This window comes from Chlorocebus sabaeus, chromosome 5, assembly GCF_047675955.1.
Source record: "Chlorocebus sabaeus isolate Y175 chromosome 5, mChlSab1.0.hap1, whole genome shotgun sequence".
NCBI classification, from domain to species: domain Eukaryota; kingdom Metazoa; phylum Chordata; class Mammalia; order Primates; family Cercopithecidae; genus Chlorocebus; species Chlorocebus sabaeus.
Genome location: NC_132908.1, coordinates 11,121,049 through 11,137,203, shown reverse-complemented (window position 1 = coordinate 11,137,203; position 16,155 = coordinate 11,121,049). Strand labels below are relative to the sequence as shown.

General features: G+C 48.1%; 1 protein-coding gene across 1 annotated transcript in view; it reads left to right on the top strand.

The window, feature by feature from the left end:
• The window catches only part of LOC103228356 (uncharacterized), a 146,966-nt gene that overhangs the window by 28,589 nt on the left and 102,222 nt on the right, over positions 1–16,155 (top strand). The window contains 6 exon segments of the mRNA XM_073015699.1: positions 1,368–1,512; positions 4,364–4,522; positions 5,993–6,117; positions 7,889–8,083; positions 14,423–14,581; positions 15,799–15,983. Of these exon segments, the coding sequence (XP_072871800.1) occupies positions 1,368–1,512; positions 4,364–4,522; positions 5,993–6,117; positions 7,889–8,083; positions 14,423–14,581; positions 15,799–15,983 (968 nt within the window).

Here is a 16,155-nt window from a genome sequence, read left to right as displayed (position 1 = left end):
TGTTGGGTGGGTGGATGGGGGAATGGATAGATGGATGGATGGGTGGGTGGATGGATGATGGGTGGGTAGATGGGGGAATGGATAGATGGATGGATGGGTGGGTGGATGGATGATGGGTGGGTAGATGGGGGAATGGATAGATGGATGGGTGGGTGGGTGGATGATGGGTGGGTAGATGGAGGAATGGATAGATGGATGGGTGGGTGGGTGGATGATGGGTGGGTAGATGGGGGAATGGATAGATGGATGGGTGGGTGGGTGGATGATGGGTGGGTAGATGGGGGAATGGATAGATGGATGGGTGGGTGGGTGGATGATGGGTGGGTAGATGGGGGAATGGATAGATGGATGGGTGGGTGGGTGGATGGATGATGGGTGGGTAGATGGGGGAATGGATAGATGGATGGGTGGGTGGGTGGATGATGGGTGGGTAGATGGAGGAATGGATAGATGGATGGGTGGGTGGGTGGATGATGGGTGGGTAGATGGAATGGATAGATGGATGGGTGGGTGGGTGGGTGGATGGATGATGGGTGGGTAGATGGGGGAATGGATAGATGGATGGGTGGGTGGGTGGATGGATGATGGGTGGGTGGATGGGGGAATGGATAGATGGATGGGTGGGTAGATGGAAGAATGGATAGATGGATGGATGGGTGGGTGGATGGATGATGGGTGGGTAGATGGAGGAATGGATAGATGGATGGGTGGGTAGGTGGATGATGGGTGGGTAGATGGGGGAATGGATAGATGGATGGGTGGGTGGGTGGATGGATGATGGGTGGGTAGACGGGGGAATGGATAGATGGATGGGTGGGTGGGTGGGTGGATGATGGGTGGGTAGATGGGGGAATGGATAGATGGATGGGTGGGTGGGTGGATGGATGTTGGGTGGGTGGATGGGTGAATGGATAGATGGATGGGTGGGTGAGTGGATGGAATGATGGTTGGGTGGCTGGTTGGCTGTGGAGGAAACCAGTAGGTACTGAGGGAGTCACAATGTGGGGAGGTGGCTTGCTTAGGAAAGGGCCCAGGAAGGCCGAGACATTTAAAGACCTCCTGTGTGGCAAGACACTATACTGTTTTTGTAAATAGTTTTATTGGAATGTAGCCATGCCCATTTGTTGGGGAATTGATGAGACTCTCTAGGCTGGGGCTGGTGGAGACTGGGAATTAGGCACAGTGAGTGAACACCTGCTACCTCCCACAACTGAGTGTGTGAGTGTGTGTCGGGGAAGCCTCCCACAGTGGGGATATCAGGACAGCTGGGGCTAGGCAGCAGGTCCACCTGCTGGAGCCAGGGACGTCATACTCCTGGGTGGAGATAGGTGGGCCTTGGGTGATGGCCTTCCTTCTGCCCGAGCCAGCGATCGGTGCTCTCCCATCTGTACCAATCCCCGGAGGAGGATGCTGAGATCCGTATCAATGCCTACCTGGCCCTGATGAGATGCCCTAGTGAGGAGGTGTTTGCCCAGGTGCGGCGCACCCAGGCAGGCGAGCTGTCCACCCAGGGTGAGCCATGGGTGTGTGTGTGGGAGGGGTGTGGGCAGGGGTGGGGCTGGGAGGGCACCTCCTGGAGAGTGCAGGGGGTTTGAGAGCATCCTCTCTTTCCACTCCTCTGGTGTCCTCCTGTCTTCTTGTTCTCCTGTTTCTCTACCATACTGTCTTGATAAGGGGCTGTATATTCTTCCCTCCCCCACATGGCAATTCTAGTCCCCATTCTGCTGTTGAATGACTTTGGAGAAGTTGCTTCTCTTCTCTGGTCCTCAGTTTCCTCATCTGTAAAATGGGATGGGAATCAGTCTTCTTTTAGCTCTGGCCAAATCACGACACAGTATCCTAAAGAGAGACCTAAGATAGAAGAGGGATGGCATCAGCAAATCTCAGATTCCTTCTGGAGTGAGACAATTCCCTTTATACATGCACCTGAACCCACAGATGTAAATTCACAAAAAATAAGTTCAACCAATGGTTGAAAAAATTTCCATAATGCACAGTGGGGTGAGAGCCTGGAGCCCGAGAGCCCAGGTTCAAATCCCAGCTTCACCACTTCCTTCCTGTATGCCTTTAGACAAGTAAGTAAACCTTTTTGAGGCTCCATTTCTGTACCTGTATATTTTAGGTACAGATAAAATATACAATAGGGATAATGCTAGTACCTCCCTCATAGAGTGTTGCAAGCATAAAATGAGTTAATATACAAAGACATTTAGAATGCATAGTGTGTCATATGTATGACTGTTGCTTTTAATGTTGTTATGACTACTGCTATTATTAATGCAGTATAGCTAGATGATCAAAATTTTAAAGCATAGGCAAGGGACAAATGGAAAATTAGTCTTCCTTCCTCTTCCCCCCAATATCTTCCTGTGTCCTGAAGATACATAATGTGAGCAATTCTCCTGTACATGTAATATATACATAAACATACACATGTATCTCCTTAACAGTAGCATCTCAGGATCATGTTCTACTTGTTATTGTGCTTTTGTGCTTTGTTTTTGTTTGTTTTTGTTTTTGTTTTTTGAGACGGAATCTCACTCTGTTCCCCAGGCTGGAGTGTGATGGCGTGATCTTGGCTCACTGCAAGCTCCATCTTCTAGGTTCACGCCATTCTCCTTCCTCAGCCTCCCAAGCAGCTGGGACTACAGGTGCCTGCCACCACGCCTGGCTAATTTTTTGTATTTTTTTGGTAGAGACGGGGTTTCACCGTGTTAGCCAGGATGGTCTCAATCTCCTGACCTCGTGATCTGCCCACCTCAGCCTCCTGAAGTGCTGGGATTACAGACATGAGCCACCGCACCAGGCCTTTTTTTTTTTTTTTTTTTTTGAGACAGAGTCTTGCTCTGTTGCCCAGGCTGGAGTGCAATGGTGCAGTCGTGGCTCTCTGCAACCTCTGCCTCCTGGGTTCAAGCAATTCCCCTGCGTCAGCCTCTTGGGTAGCTGGGATTACAAATGTGCACCACCATGCCCGGCTAATTTTTGTATTCTTTTAATAGAGATGGTTTTGCCATGTTGGCCAGGCTGGTCTCGAGCTCCTGACCTCAGGAGATCTGTCCACCTCAGCCTCCCAAAGTGCTTGGGATGACAGAGGTGAGCCACTGGGCCCAGCCTCTTCCTTGCTTTTTGTCTTTACCATGTCTGGGAGCTCATTTCTCATCTATAGCTCTTACAGACTCTTACCTGTGGCTGTGTGGCTGTTCCACCAGAAGTTTTACTATAACCCATTTTGTCAATCTCCATTGATAGACCTTTAGGCTGTTTCTGGTCTTTTGCCATTAGAAGCAACAACCACAAACTACCTGCACGGCTGCCTTTGGCCCTTGAGTTAATCTCACTTTAGGATTATTTCCCGGAAGATAAGTTGCCATGGTAAGGGGTATGCACATTTAAAAGTCTGATGTGATGTTGTTGAATTACCTTCTGAAGAGATGGCACTATTGGAAGATACAGCTCTCTGCATTAGGAGTTTCAGGCCTGGAGTGGGATGTTTGCTGAACCCCTCCTCAGGGGATCTGCTGAGGGGCTCAGCCTCCACGGTGGCCCTGGGGTACCACCTGATATATTGCCCAGTGGGAACAAGTGGGCACCTTATCCCTAAAAGTCCACATTCTGCTCTATTCTTTGATAGATTGTTCCAGAAGCCCCTGACTGGACCTTCTAAGAGCCCGGGACAATGTGGGGAGGGTTGGGGGCTCCCTGTAAGACTTTAATATTCCCCGTTGGACTAAGTCCCGTGAGGCTCTCATTTGATCTTTATCCCTGCAGGGACCCTCTCGGGTCACACGTCACCTTTTGCTGATCCTGAAACATACTTAGTCTTTTAAGGTCCAGGCTCTGCTTTTAACTGATCTTCCCAAAAAGCCCTGCAAGGTACTTTGTTAGTTCCTTTTTCAGATGAGAAACCTAAGGTTCCAAGAGCTGGAGTGACCATCTAAAGCTACACTGGTATATGGTGGAACTAGGATTTGAAATCAGGTCTGAATTCCCATTTTCACTGATGAGGAAACTGAGGCTCAGAGAGGCAGAGGGACCACCTCAAGGTCACACAGCTTTGAGCTTTGGGACTGGGTTCTCAGACTCAGGTCTGACTTTTGAGCCCATGACACCTTCCTTTCTCTTCTGGGAAGTGTGTCAGAATTCCATACACGGGCTGGATTTCCAAGTTCTGTTAAGGCACGACTTGTTGGCTGCTGTTTCTTGAGAGAAGACGTAGGTCTCCGTAGCCAGGCTCCTGAGAAGTCCCCGTGTGTGGGAATTGCAGGACTGGGATGGGGGTTGGGGGAGGGTATTTTCTCTGGACAGCACCAGCTCCAGGCCCTTTCCTCATGTCCCCTCCCTGCTGCCCATGACTCTATTGCAGTGGGTTCTTTTGTGTGGAGTCATCTCCTGCAGCTGCTGGAGACGCACGACCCCCTGAAACAGGCCCTCCGGGACACCCTCCCTGAGGACATTCTCAGCCAGGAGTTCCACCCGGAAATGTGGAAACACTCGTCCTATTCTGATGTCACCTTCCGATCAGGTATGGCCATCCTGGTCAGCCCCGGTGCTGCTCTGAGACCACGAAGGCTGGGGGACCCTGGAGCTCCAGCTCTTGAGAGCATACAGATCAGATGTTGTGTTAAGGGGTCAAATATTTACATGCTGGTCGGGTGTGGTGGCTCAAAGCTGTAATTCCAGCACTTTGGGAGGCTGAGGCAGGAGGATTACTTGAGCCTAGAAGGTCGAATCTGCAGTGAGTCATGATTGCACCACTGCACTCCAGCATGGGTGACAGAGTGAGACCCTGTCTCAAAAAAAAAAAAAACAAAAAACAAAAAACAAAAAACAGTAACAAAACTTAATATGCTGCTTGTTCAATTTTTTTTTTGCAATATTTCCATAGCACTTGCTGCTTTTTAAAGAAAAGTCATATCAGTTATTTTATGGTATTCAACTGAATACTTATATCTTTTCTCTAAATTGGCTCTTTGTACTTTAGATTAATGTTAAAAAGGAAATTGTCTATCACTACCATTAATAGAAAATCAATTTAACGCTCTGTAAAGAGAGGGTAGTCCTAAGAAGAAATACTGTACACCCACAGGTGGGTAATGAAACGCTGATATATCTCATATGTGTGTGTATATATGTATTTATATATGTATATGTGTATTTATATGTATTACATATACTTATATGTATTACGTATACATAATGTATATACATACATATATGTATATGTATTTTTTTATATGTGTGTGTGTATATATATGTATTTTTTGACACGGACTCTCACCCTGTTGCCCAGACTGGAGTACAGTGGCACAATCTTGGCTCACTGCAGCCTCCACCTCCGGGGTTCAAGTGATTCTTCTGCCTCAGCCTCCCGAGTAGCTGGGACTACAGGTGCGCACCACCATGCCTGGCTAATTTTTGTACTTTTATTAGTAGAGATGGGGTTTCACCATGCTGGCCAGGCTGGTCTCGAACCCCTGGCCTCAAGTGATTTGCCCACCTCAGCCTCCCAAAGCTAGGATTACAGGCGTGAGCCACTGTGCCTGGCTGAAACACTGTTTTATTAAATTCTCCTGAATTCTGTGACTTGCTGAGGGCTGTGAATTTTGAGAAGAGTTTTCTCCTATGTTAATAAGAGAGATTAGCCCCACACTGAGACTGCCTCTTTGTTGTAATTAAATAGAAAATCAAAAAGGGAATCTCTTTCAAGCTAAGGCTCTAAAACTACCTCAGCCATTCTTGGAAGCCTGGGGTTGGGGATTGGGTGCTCTGAGTACCTCCTCTCTGCCTGTCAGCAGAAGTGGGTGTATGTGACTCTCTGTCCTGGACTCCCTCTGTTCTTGAAAAGGCTTAAGGCTGTTTCCCACCCTGGTCAGGGAGAGGTGGGAAGACACACCATGTGTCTGGCTTTTTCTCAGGGTACGGCCCCATGGTAATAGCCAGACCCCACTCTGAGTGTGCGCAGAGTGTACTGATGTTCTTTTCTTACTCCTAGTGTCTGGAAGCCTGGGAGCCAACCTGGAGGGGACCCTTCTCTTCTCTCCTGCCTCCTTTCTCCCCCGTTCTGCCACAGTCAACCTGACCATCCACACCATGGGCCGTGCCTTCAACCTCCTGGAGGTTAGAGGGGAGCCTTGCTGTAGCCTCTGCAGGGCCTCTCCTATTCTTGGGGCCAAAAAATATCCCAGTCACTTATCCGTCTGTCTGTCCATCCCTTGACTCCATTGTTCAATCCCCTCCCCCAGTATCTAGTCACCCACCCACCCATAGGCATGTCCATACATCTATCCATTCACCTACATGCCTCCATCCCTCCCTCCTCCACCTATCTTTTCACCTGCTCATCTGTCCATCCACCCATATCCCTCTCATTCATCTGATCCATCCACTCACCCACCCATCCATTCATCCACTTACCCACCCACCCACCCATCATCCATTCACCCACCCACCTATGATCCATTCACCCACCCACCCATCATCCATTCACCCACCCACCCACCCGTCATCCATTCATCCACCCACCCATCATCCACCCACCCACCCACCCACCGACACATCATCCATCCACCCACCCACCCACCCACCCACCGACACATCATCCATCCACCCACCCACCCACCCACACATCATCCATCCATCCATCCACTCACCCACCCATCATCCATCCACCCACTCACCCACCCATCATCCATCCACCCACCCACCCACCCATGATCCATCCATCCCTCCATCCACCCACGCACCCATCATCCATCCCTCCATCCACCCACCCAGGCACCCATCATCTATCCATCCATCATCCATCCATCTATCTACCCACCCATGATCCATCTACCCCCCTACCCATCCATCCATCCATCTATTCACTCATTCATTAATCCACCTACCAAACCACCCACCCACCATCCATCCATTCACTTATTCATCTGTCCACCCGCCTACCCATCCATGGACATACCCACCCTCCCCATCTGTATGTCTGTCTGTCGATCCATCCATGTAATTTCCCATCCATCTCTCTGTCTACTGTCTAACCTACCCATCTATTCATCTGTTCTCCTACTCATCCATCTTTCATTCACTTAGCCATCCATGTCTACCCACATTCATCCATCAGTCCATCCTCTGAGTCACACATCCATCCATTATCCATCCACCCACTCACCAGTCATTGCCAAGGGCTGGTCTCTGGTGACTTCTCTGAAAATGCTATCACAGATGTCTAGATGGAAAGAGGGAAGAAAGAATAGATGAAAGGAGAGAGGTCCATAAGAAAGGAAAAGTAGGTGGATGGATAGGAATAAGGATGGATAGAACAAAGGAAAGAAAAGATGGAAGGTGGAGAGGCAGATAGATGGATAGATGGGAAGGACAAAAGGATAGGTGAACAGAGGGTTGCACGAATGGGCAGATGGAAGACAGGAGGGACAGAAGAAAGGATCCATTTATTCACCTATCACATTTTGAGAACCTCTACGCCCAGATCAGGTCATGCAGGTGCCTAGTGATTGAGACATGAGTCCTTGGCCTCATCATGGATCTTTTGAGGAAGACACACATTCCAGTCTGAGTATATTGTGTGTGGGGCAGAGGAGGTGGGAAGAGAGTGACATGGGAGTTCAGGGAGGGCTTCCCAGAGGTGGTGACATTTGATCCAAGCCTTAAAGAATTGGCAAGAATTCTTGCCGTGTGGTGTCTACCAAGCAGATACAGAGAGTGATGGATTTCCCAAGGTCGTGTCCCTGAACCTAAGCCTAGGTGGGCACCAGGGAGCCTGGAGTGGCCTGCTCAAGCCTCTGGTTCCCCCATTCATATCCCCAGCCTGACAGCTCATCATCACCCCTGTAACTGAATTGTTCCTCCCTGAGCCCCTGGCTTCCCTTCCCAGCTTGGGCTCCGGCTGGAAAATGCTGAGGAAATTGCTCACAGGCTGTTTGGCAGGAAGTCATTCTGGGGCCAGGAAGACGGGAGAGAGGCCAAGCCAGAGAAGCCCCCAGGGCCAAAACCAGGGCCTGTACCACAGCGAGCCAGCCCTGAGTGTCCAGGAGACAGAGACAGAAGGATGAGAGACCTACAGCAGAAGGTAAGGGAGGTGGCCACACCCACCCTACTCCCCCAGGCAGGCCACCTCGCTTCATGCTTGGGCTTTTGAACCTGAGACTTGGGTGTCTGTGAACTCTGACCCTGTCCCCTCCTCACAGAACTGAGTGGCTGGTTCAAATCTGAGTAGTCAACTGGCTTTATTTGGAAAAACTGTTGCTTGAAATAGATCCTATGGATGGGAACGTCCCTAAGTTGTAAGTGTACAGCTTGCCTGTCCACCACCTCAACACACCCACGTCACCAGCACCCAGACCGTCTTCAGCTCCCAGCCTCCCCTTTGTCCTCCTGTTTTTGTTAATACCCATCCTTAACCAGGGGTAACCACTCTTCTGACTTCTGGCAGCATCAATTAGTTCTAGTTTTTAAAAATGAGCTTTGCTGAGGTCTGATTGACACATGGTGAACAGTAGCACACAGTTAAGGTGAACAGTAGCACACGGTTAAGGTGAACAGCAGCACCCGGTTAAGGTGAACAGTAGCACCCGGTTAAGGTGAACAGCAGCACACGGTTAAGGTGAACAGTAGCATATGGTTAAGGTGTACAATTTGATACATTCTGACCCCTGTACACACTCATGAGATCGTCACCATGATAAAGCTTATGAACATACCCATCACCCCCAAAAGTCTCTTCCAGATCCTTAATAATCTCTTCCTCCGGCCAGGCGCGGTGGCTCACGCCTGTAATCCCAGCACTGGGAGGCCAAGGCAGGCAGATCACGAGGTCAGGAGATCGAGACCATCCTGGCTAGCACAGAGAAACCTTGTCTCTACTAAGAATACAAAAAATTAGCCAGGCGTGGTGGTGGGCACCTGTAGTCCCAGCTACTCGGGAGGCTGAGGCAGGAGAATGGCGTGAACCTGGGAGGTGGAGCTTGCAGTGAGCCGAGATGGCGCCACTGCACTCCAGCCTGGGCAACAGAGCGAGCCTCCATCTCAAAAAAAAAAAAAAAAAAAAAAAAATCCCTTCCTCCTGCTTCTCCTCTGTCCCCAGAAACTAGTGAGAGGCTTTCTGTCACCGTAGACTTGTTTGCATTTTCTAGAATATTGTGCAAATTAGATCACACAACATGTCTATTATTTTATTTTATTTTATTTTTTGGGGACAATGTCACTCTGTCACCCAAGCTGGAGTGCAGTGGCGTGATCTTGGCTCATTGCAACCTTTGACCCCCAGGCTCAAGCAATCCTTCCACCTCAGCTTCCAGAGTAGCTGGGACTATAGGCATGTGCCATCATGCCTATGTATTTAAAAAAAAAAAAAAATTGCAGAGACAGGGTCTCACTATGTTGCCCAAGCTGAAATCAACCTTCCTGGGCTTAAGCATTCCTCCTGCCTTGGCCTCCCAAAGTGCTGGGATTACAGGTGTGAGCCACTGCAGTTGCCAACATGTCCTTTTTTAAAAAAGCATGTACTCTTTTTTTGTTTGACTTCTTTTATTTAGCATAATTATTCTGAGACTCACCCATGCCATAGGTTATAACATAGTTTGTTTCTTTTTATTGCTAAATGGTAGTCCGTTGTATAGATATACCAGTTTGTTTCTCCATTCACCTGTTGGTCAACATTTGAGTTGTTTCCAGGGTTTGGCTACTAAAAATAAAGCTACTATGAATATTTGTGTACAGGTCTTTAGGCATGTGCTTTTGTTTCTCTTGAATAATTAGTAGGTGTGGCTGGATCATGTGGTAGGTATATGTTTAATTTTTTTAAAGCTGCTAAACCATTCTCCCAAATGGTTGTACTATTTTTGCATTCCCACCAGCAGTATGTGAGAGTTCCAGTTTCTCCACATCCTCACCAACACTTGGTATGGTTAGACTTTTTAATTTTAGCCTTTCCAATAATGTGTTGTTGTATCTTGTGGCTTTAATTTGCATTTCCCTAATGACTAATGACATTGATCATCTTTTCACATGCTCATGTATGTCTATTGTATGTCTATTGTATGTCACATGCTATTGTATGTCTTCTTTGGTGAAATGTACATTCAAATCTTTTGCTCATCTTATTTTGTTGGCTTGTTTTCTTATTATTGAGTTTTGAGAATTCTTTCTATTCCAGAAACATGTTGTTGGTTTTTTCTTTTCTTTCTTTTTTCGGAGTTGAGGTCTGGTTCTGTCATCCAGGCTGGAGTGCAGTGGTGTGATCATAGTTCACTGCAATCTTGACCTGCTGGGCACAAGTGATCTTCCTGCCTCAGCCTCCTGAGTAGCTGGGAGTATAGGCAGTACTGCCACACTTGGCTAAGTTTTTTTCTTTTTTTGTTGAGATAGGGTCTCACTGTGTTGCCCAGGCTGATCTTGAACTCCTGGCCTCAAGCGATCCTCCTGCCTTAGCCTCCCAAAGTGCTGGGATTACAGGTGTGACCCACCACGCCTGACCAGAAACAAGTTCTTCATTAGATATGTAACTCAGAAATATGTTCTCCCAGTGTGTGGTGTGTCTTTTTGTTCTCTTAATGGTGTCTTTCAAACAATAGCAGGAAGTCTTAATTTTGATGAAGTGAAGTTTATTAGTTTCTTTGACTGATAGTGCTTCGACTGTTACAGCTCAGACATTTTTGCTTGATGGGATGTTACAGAGATTCTCATAGGACCTTCTGTAGACCTCCGAGCATGCTCTCTGTTCAGCTCTCTGCTTTCTGGTACCCTGCCCTGCAAAGTCCAGCTGCCAGGGTCTCCCCATACCCCCAGCTCCTCAGTTCAGGGAGTCCCCCAGCTCAGCCTCCATTCCCCTTCCTCTCGCTGTAGCCTGGACACTGACTCCAGGTGGGAAACTGCTCATCTCGCTTGTTTCCATCTCTTGGGGTTCATCGTCTTGGGTTGCCTGATGTCTGTGTCTTGGGGACCATTGTTGAGCCTCTGTCATCTGGGTTACCAGCTGCTCCATGTGGGAGGTTGAACCCAGTCTTCATTACTCCAATTTGGTTAGCAATAGAAATCACATCCAGTTCCTTCTGTAAACATTATATAAAAGGAGTCATTCACAGTGTACTCTTGTTTTTAAGAGATGAAATTCTCATATGTAAAAATAACCATTTTAAAGTGAACGATTGGCCGGGTATGGTGGCTCATGTCTGTAATCCCAGCACTTTGGGAGGCCGAGGTAGATAACGAGCTCAATAGTTCGAGACCAGCCAGCTCAACATAGTGAAACCCTGTCTCTATTGAAAATACAAAAAAATTTGCTGGGCATGGTGGTGCACTCCTGTAATTCCAGCTATTCTGGTGGCTGAGGCGGGAAAATCACTTGAACCCGGGAGGCAGAGATTGTCAAGAGCTAAGATAGCACCACTGCGCTCCAGCCTGGGTGACAGAGCAAGACTCTGTCTCAATAATAATAATGGTAATAATAAATCGAATAGGGCTGGGCGCAGTGGCTCACGCCTGCACTTTGGGTGGCTGAGGTGGGCGGGGTTGCGTGAGGTCAGGAGTTCAAGATCAGCCTGGCCAATGTGGTAAAACCCCGTCTCTACTAAAAATACAAAAATTAGCCAGGTGTAGTGGCAGGCACCTATAATCCCACCTACTTGGGCGACTGAGGCAGGAGAATTGCTTGAACCCAGGAGGCAGAGGTTGCAGTGAACCAAGGTCGCGCCATTGCACTCCAGCCTGGGCGACAAAGTGAGACTCTGTGTCAAAGAAAAAAATAGTGAACAATTCCGTGGTATTTAGTAGAGCCACTGTATTATACCGCCACCACTTCTGTCTGGTTCCAGAACATTTTTATCACCCCCAAAGGAGACACTGTATCCATAAGTCACTCCCCAGCAGCTCCTCCTCCTAGTCCTCCTCCGACAGCCACCAATTTGCTTCCTGTCTCTGTGGATTTACCTCTTTTGGATATTTCATATAAATAGAACCATATGATATGTGACCTTTGTGTCTGGCTTCTTTCTCTTAGCCTGGTGTTTTGGAAGTTCACCCACATTGTAGCGTAGCTCAGTACTCCATTCCTGTCTAAGGTCAAGTCATATTTCATTGAATGGATGTACCACGTGTTTATCCATTCATTCACTGATGGACATTTGGGTGGTTTCTGCCTTTTGGTGACTGAATAGTGCTGCTCCTGTACTTCTTTTTGTGTCTGACTTTGGTTTAAAATTGGTGAGATTTTGCTATACTGTGGTTTGGATTTATAATTTGTTCCTTTTCATAGCTGCATAGTATTCCATTGTGTAAACATAAAACAGTTTCTGTATCCATCAGTTGCTGGCTATTACAAACAGTGCTATGAAGACTCTTGGGCCTGCCTTCTTAGGGAACGTGTGTATTCATACCTGTGAGGCATACACTTAGGAGTGAAATTGGTTAGTCTTAGGGTATATATATCTTTAACCGACTTTTTCTCTTCTTATCGCTTGAGTATTTTCTTACTTAGAAGCTCAACATGTGCAGGTATTCTAATATTCATCCTATGTGTAGGGACCACAGTTTACCTAACCATTTTCCCATTGATGGAGTTTCAGATTATTGACAACATTTTGCTCTTATGAAACGTCATTGCCATGTACATCTGATAGTGACCAAGGTGGATGGTTGGGACATTGGTTCACTTGGTCACATGTTTCCTAACCACCAAGTATAAAGCCAGAGCCTGGGAATACTAGGATGAGCAGGGCAATAATCTCTGCTGTTAAAAGCATGTTGGACTAGAGCTTGGGGCAGCAAGAGACTTGAAAGAGGGAGATGGGCTAGGTATAAACAGTTTTTCTGAGAATGCACAATCTCCTTGGTCTGCTATTTTCTCACTTTTCTTAGAGACTTACATCCCGAGAAATATTCTGCATGAGCTCAGTGATGAATGGCAGCAGATACTTGGCCTCAGTGTTGGAGAGACAATAGGGAGTGGTGGGGACTGTGGTGGACAGAGGAAGCCCGTGGCCCAGCTGAAGTGGCAGCCTCTGCTCAGCTTTGGTTCTTTGTTGCCCCTTCTTGTGGGGAGGGTGGGCAGCCTGATGTTTCTCTTCATAGAGAAGCCGGAGAGCTGGGTTTTATGTAAAATTTCCAATTTCCAAATTCAATTTATAAAAAAAGTATGTGGCATGAAAAACAATCAAAGACTTAAAAACTGTCATGAACCAGAGACCAGGGAGATATGGCAACGAGAGGCAGTGGGGTTTGCCTGATTGGATCTTGGGGTGGAAAGAGGACATTAATGGAAAAACTAGTGAAATGTAAATGAACTCTTGAGTTTAGCTGATGGAGACATACCAATGTTGGTTTGTCAGCTTGCACCATGCATCCTGCTGATGTAAGATGTTAACAATGGGGAAATCAGTTGAATGATACATGGGAACTCTCTGTACTGTCTTTGCAAATTTTCCTCTTTTCTTTTCTTTTTCTTCTTTTTTTTTTTTTTTTTTTTTTTTTTCAGAGACAGGGTCTTGCTCTGTCTGTTGTCCAGGCTGGAGTGCAGTGGCATGATCATAGCTCGCTGCAGCCTTGAAATCCTGGGCTCACGTGATCCTCCCACCTCAGCTTCCCAAGTAGCTGGAACTACAGACGGGTGCCACCATACCTGGTTTTTTTTTTTTTTTTTTTTTTTCCTAATTTTGTAGAGACAGGGTCTCGATATGCTGTCCAGGCTGGTCTTAAACTCCTGGCCTCAAGCAATCCTCCTTTCTCGGCCTCCCGAGTGCTGGGACTAGAGGCATGAGCTACTATGCCAAGCCAGTTTTCAACTCTTCCGTAAATCTAAGATTATTCTAAAATAAAACCTTTATGAAAACATACACTCTCTGAGCATTGGACACTACTGTGCAAGTCAGAGAAAACACATCTGGGTTAGGATTTGGTTCATGCTTTAGGAGTTTTGCAAGCCTCCTCTGGACCCCACAAGTTCTTGACGTTTCTCTCCAGACACCCCTTCCCCCTCCCAAAGTACAGACACTTTGTCCTGTGTATTAGTTCGTTCTCATGCTGCTGATAAAGACATACCAGAGACAGGGCAATTTACGAAAGAAAGAAAATTTAGTAGATTTACAGTTCCAAGTGGCTGGGGAGGCCTCAAAATCATGGTGGAAGGCAATGAGAGGATGTCACATCTTACATGGATGACAGCAGGCAACGAAAGAGCTTGTGCAGAGAAACTCCCATTTTTAAAACCATCAGATCTCCTGAGCCCATTCACTATCCCATGAACAGCATGGGAAGGGCCTGCCCCCATGGTTCAGTCATCTCCCATAGGGTCCTCCCCATAGCATGTGGGAATTATGGGGGCTACAAGATGAGATTTGGGTGGGGATACAGCCAAACCGTATCACTTTGCTAACCCTGACCCTGTTCTTTGTGACCTGTCTGGGCCCTCCCCCAGGTGACCCGGAGGCGTGGGGCCACCCAGCGGGCTCTGCGATGCGAGTTGAGCATGAAGGTGCTGGGGCAGGAGCTGAGCTTCGTGAAATGTGGAGCCACAGGGAGTCACGTGAACCACAGGTCCCTGAACCTGGCCGAGCTCGTCATTAGGCTCATGAAGGTAGCTCCTGCCTGCCCCTGCCCATGCCATCTGCCCTGTGACACTTTGGCAAAGTACTTAAGGGCATGAAATTGGGAGTCAGGCTGCCCAAGGTCAAATCCCAGCTCTTCCGTTTACCTCCTCGAACCTACTGATTCACTTACCATGGTCTTAGTTTCTGCATCTGTGAAATGGGGATGATAAATAAAAAATAACAAAATATCTGGCTGGGTGAAGTGGCTCACGCCTGTAATCCCAGCACTTTGGGAGGCCGGGGCGGGTGGATCACCTGAGATCAGGAGTTTGAGACCACCCTGGCCAGCATGGTGAAACCCCATCTTGACTAAAAACACAAAAATTACCGAGGCGTGGTGGAGGGCGTCTGTAGTCCCAGCTACTCGGGAGGCGGAGGCAAGAGAATCGCCTGAACTCGGGAGGCAGAGGTTGCAGCGAGCAGAGATTGCACCACTGCACAGCAGCCTGGGCGACAGAGTGACACCATCTCAAAACAAAAAAACCCAGAATATCCATTCATACAGCAGTTGTATTAAAGGAGCTAATACGGTGAAAATGGAGCAGGATGCTTTCAGCTCGCCCGGTGCATACTAACGGCAGGATCCACACTCCTCCCCACCTAACTGAACCTGATCCCTGACCTTTTCTCATAAGCAAACTGCCTGGGTTAATACCTAGCTCCATCCCTTTCTAGTTACTGGGCCTTGGTGGGACATTTATCTTTGTGGTCTCAGTTTCCTCATCCGGAAACTGAGATCACGTGCCCTTTGAGGACAAATGAAATCTATTGTACTCAGTACTCAGAGGGTGCCTGGCTCACAACAGGGGTGGCCACGTGTCCCCTTATGGTGTCTGTCTGTCTGTCTTTCTGTCTGCCTGCCTGCCTGCCTTCCTTCCTTTCTTCCTTTCTTCTTTTTGAGAAGGAGTCTTGCTCTGTTGCCCAGGCTGGAGTGCAGTGGCAAGATCTCAGCTCACTGCGACTTCTGCCTCCCCGGTGCAGGCAACTCTCCTGCCTCAGCCTCCCAAGTGGCTGGTACTACAGTCATGCACCACCACGCCAGCTAATTTTTGTATTTTTAGTCGTGATGGGGTTTCCCCATGTTGGCCAGGCTGGTCTCGAACTCTTGGGCTCAAGTGATCCACCCACTTCAGCCTCCCAAAGTGGTGGGATTACAGGCATGAGCCACCACGCCCGGCCCCCGCTTATAGTTCCTTGACTGCAGGGGCAGGAGGTGCAGATGAACCGGAGGCTGTGCCTGGCCCCAGAGGAGCTGGTCTTTCCCACGGTGTCTGGCCTTCCTGCCCGACTGACACTAAATGCTTCAGCTGGCATCAGCATTCGGGTCCGAGGAACCGCTGACTTCCAGCAGCGCTCGGATTTCTCCGTGAATGGTTATGTCAAGCCCAGGTATCTAGCTCCTGGGAGCTGGCACGGATTAGGTGGTATGATCCCATCCCTACAAAGGGCTGCAGAGGCCTGGGTGACATCCACATGGGCAAGAGGGAATCCCTATTCTGCAGAACACCTGTGCCAAGAGACTGTGTGTAGAGATGCTAGGTGGTTAGATCCACTCTACAGG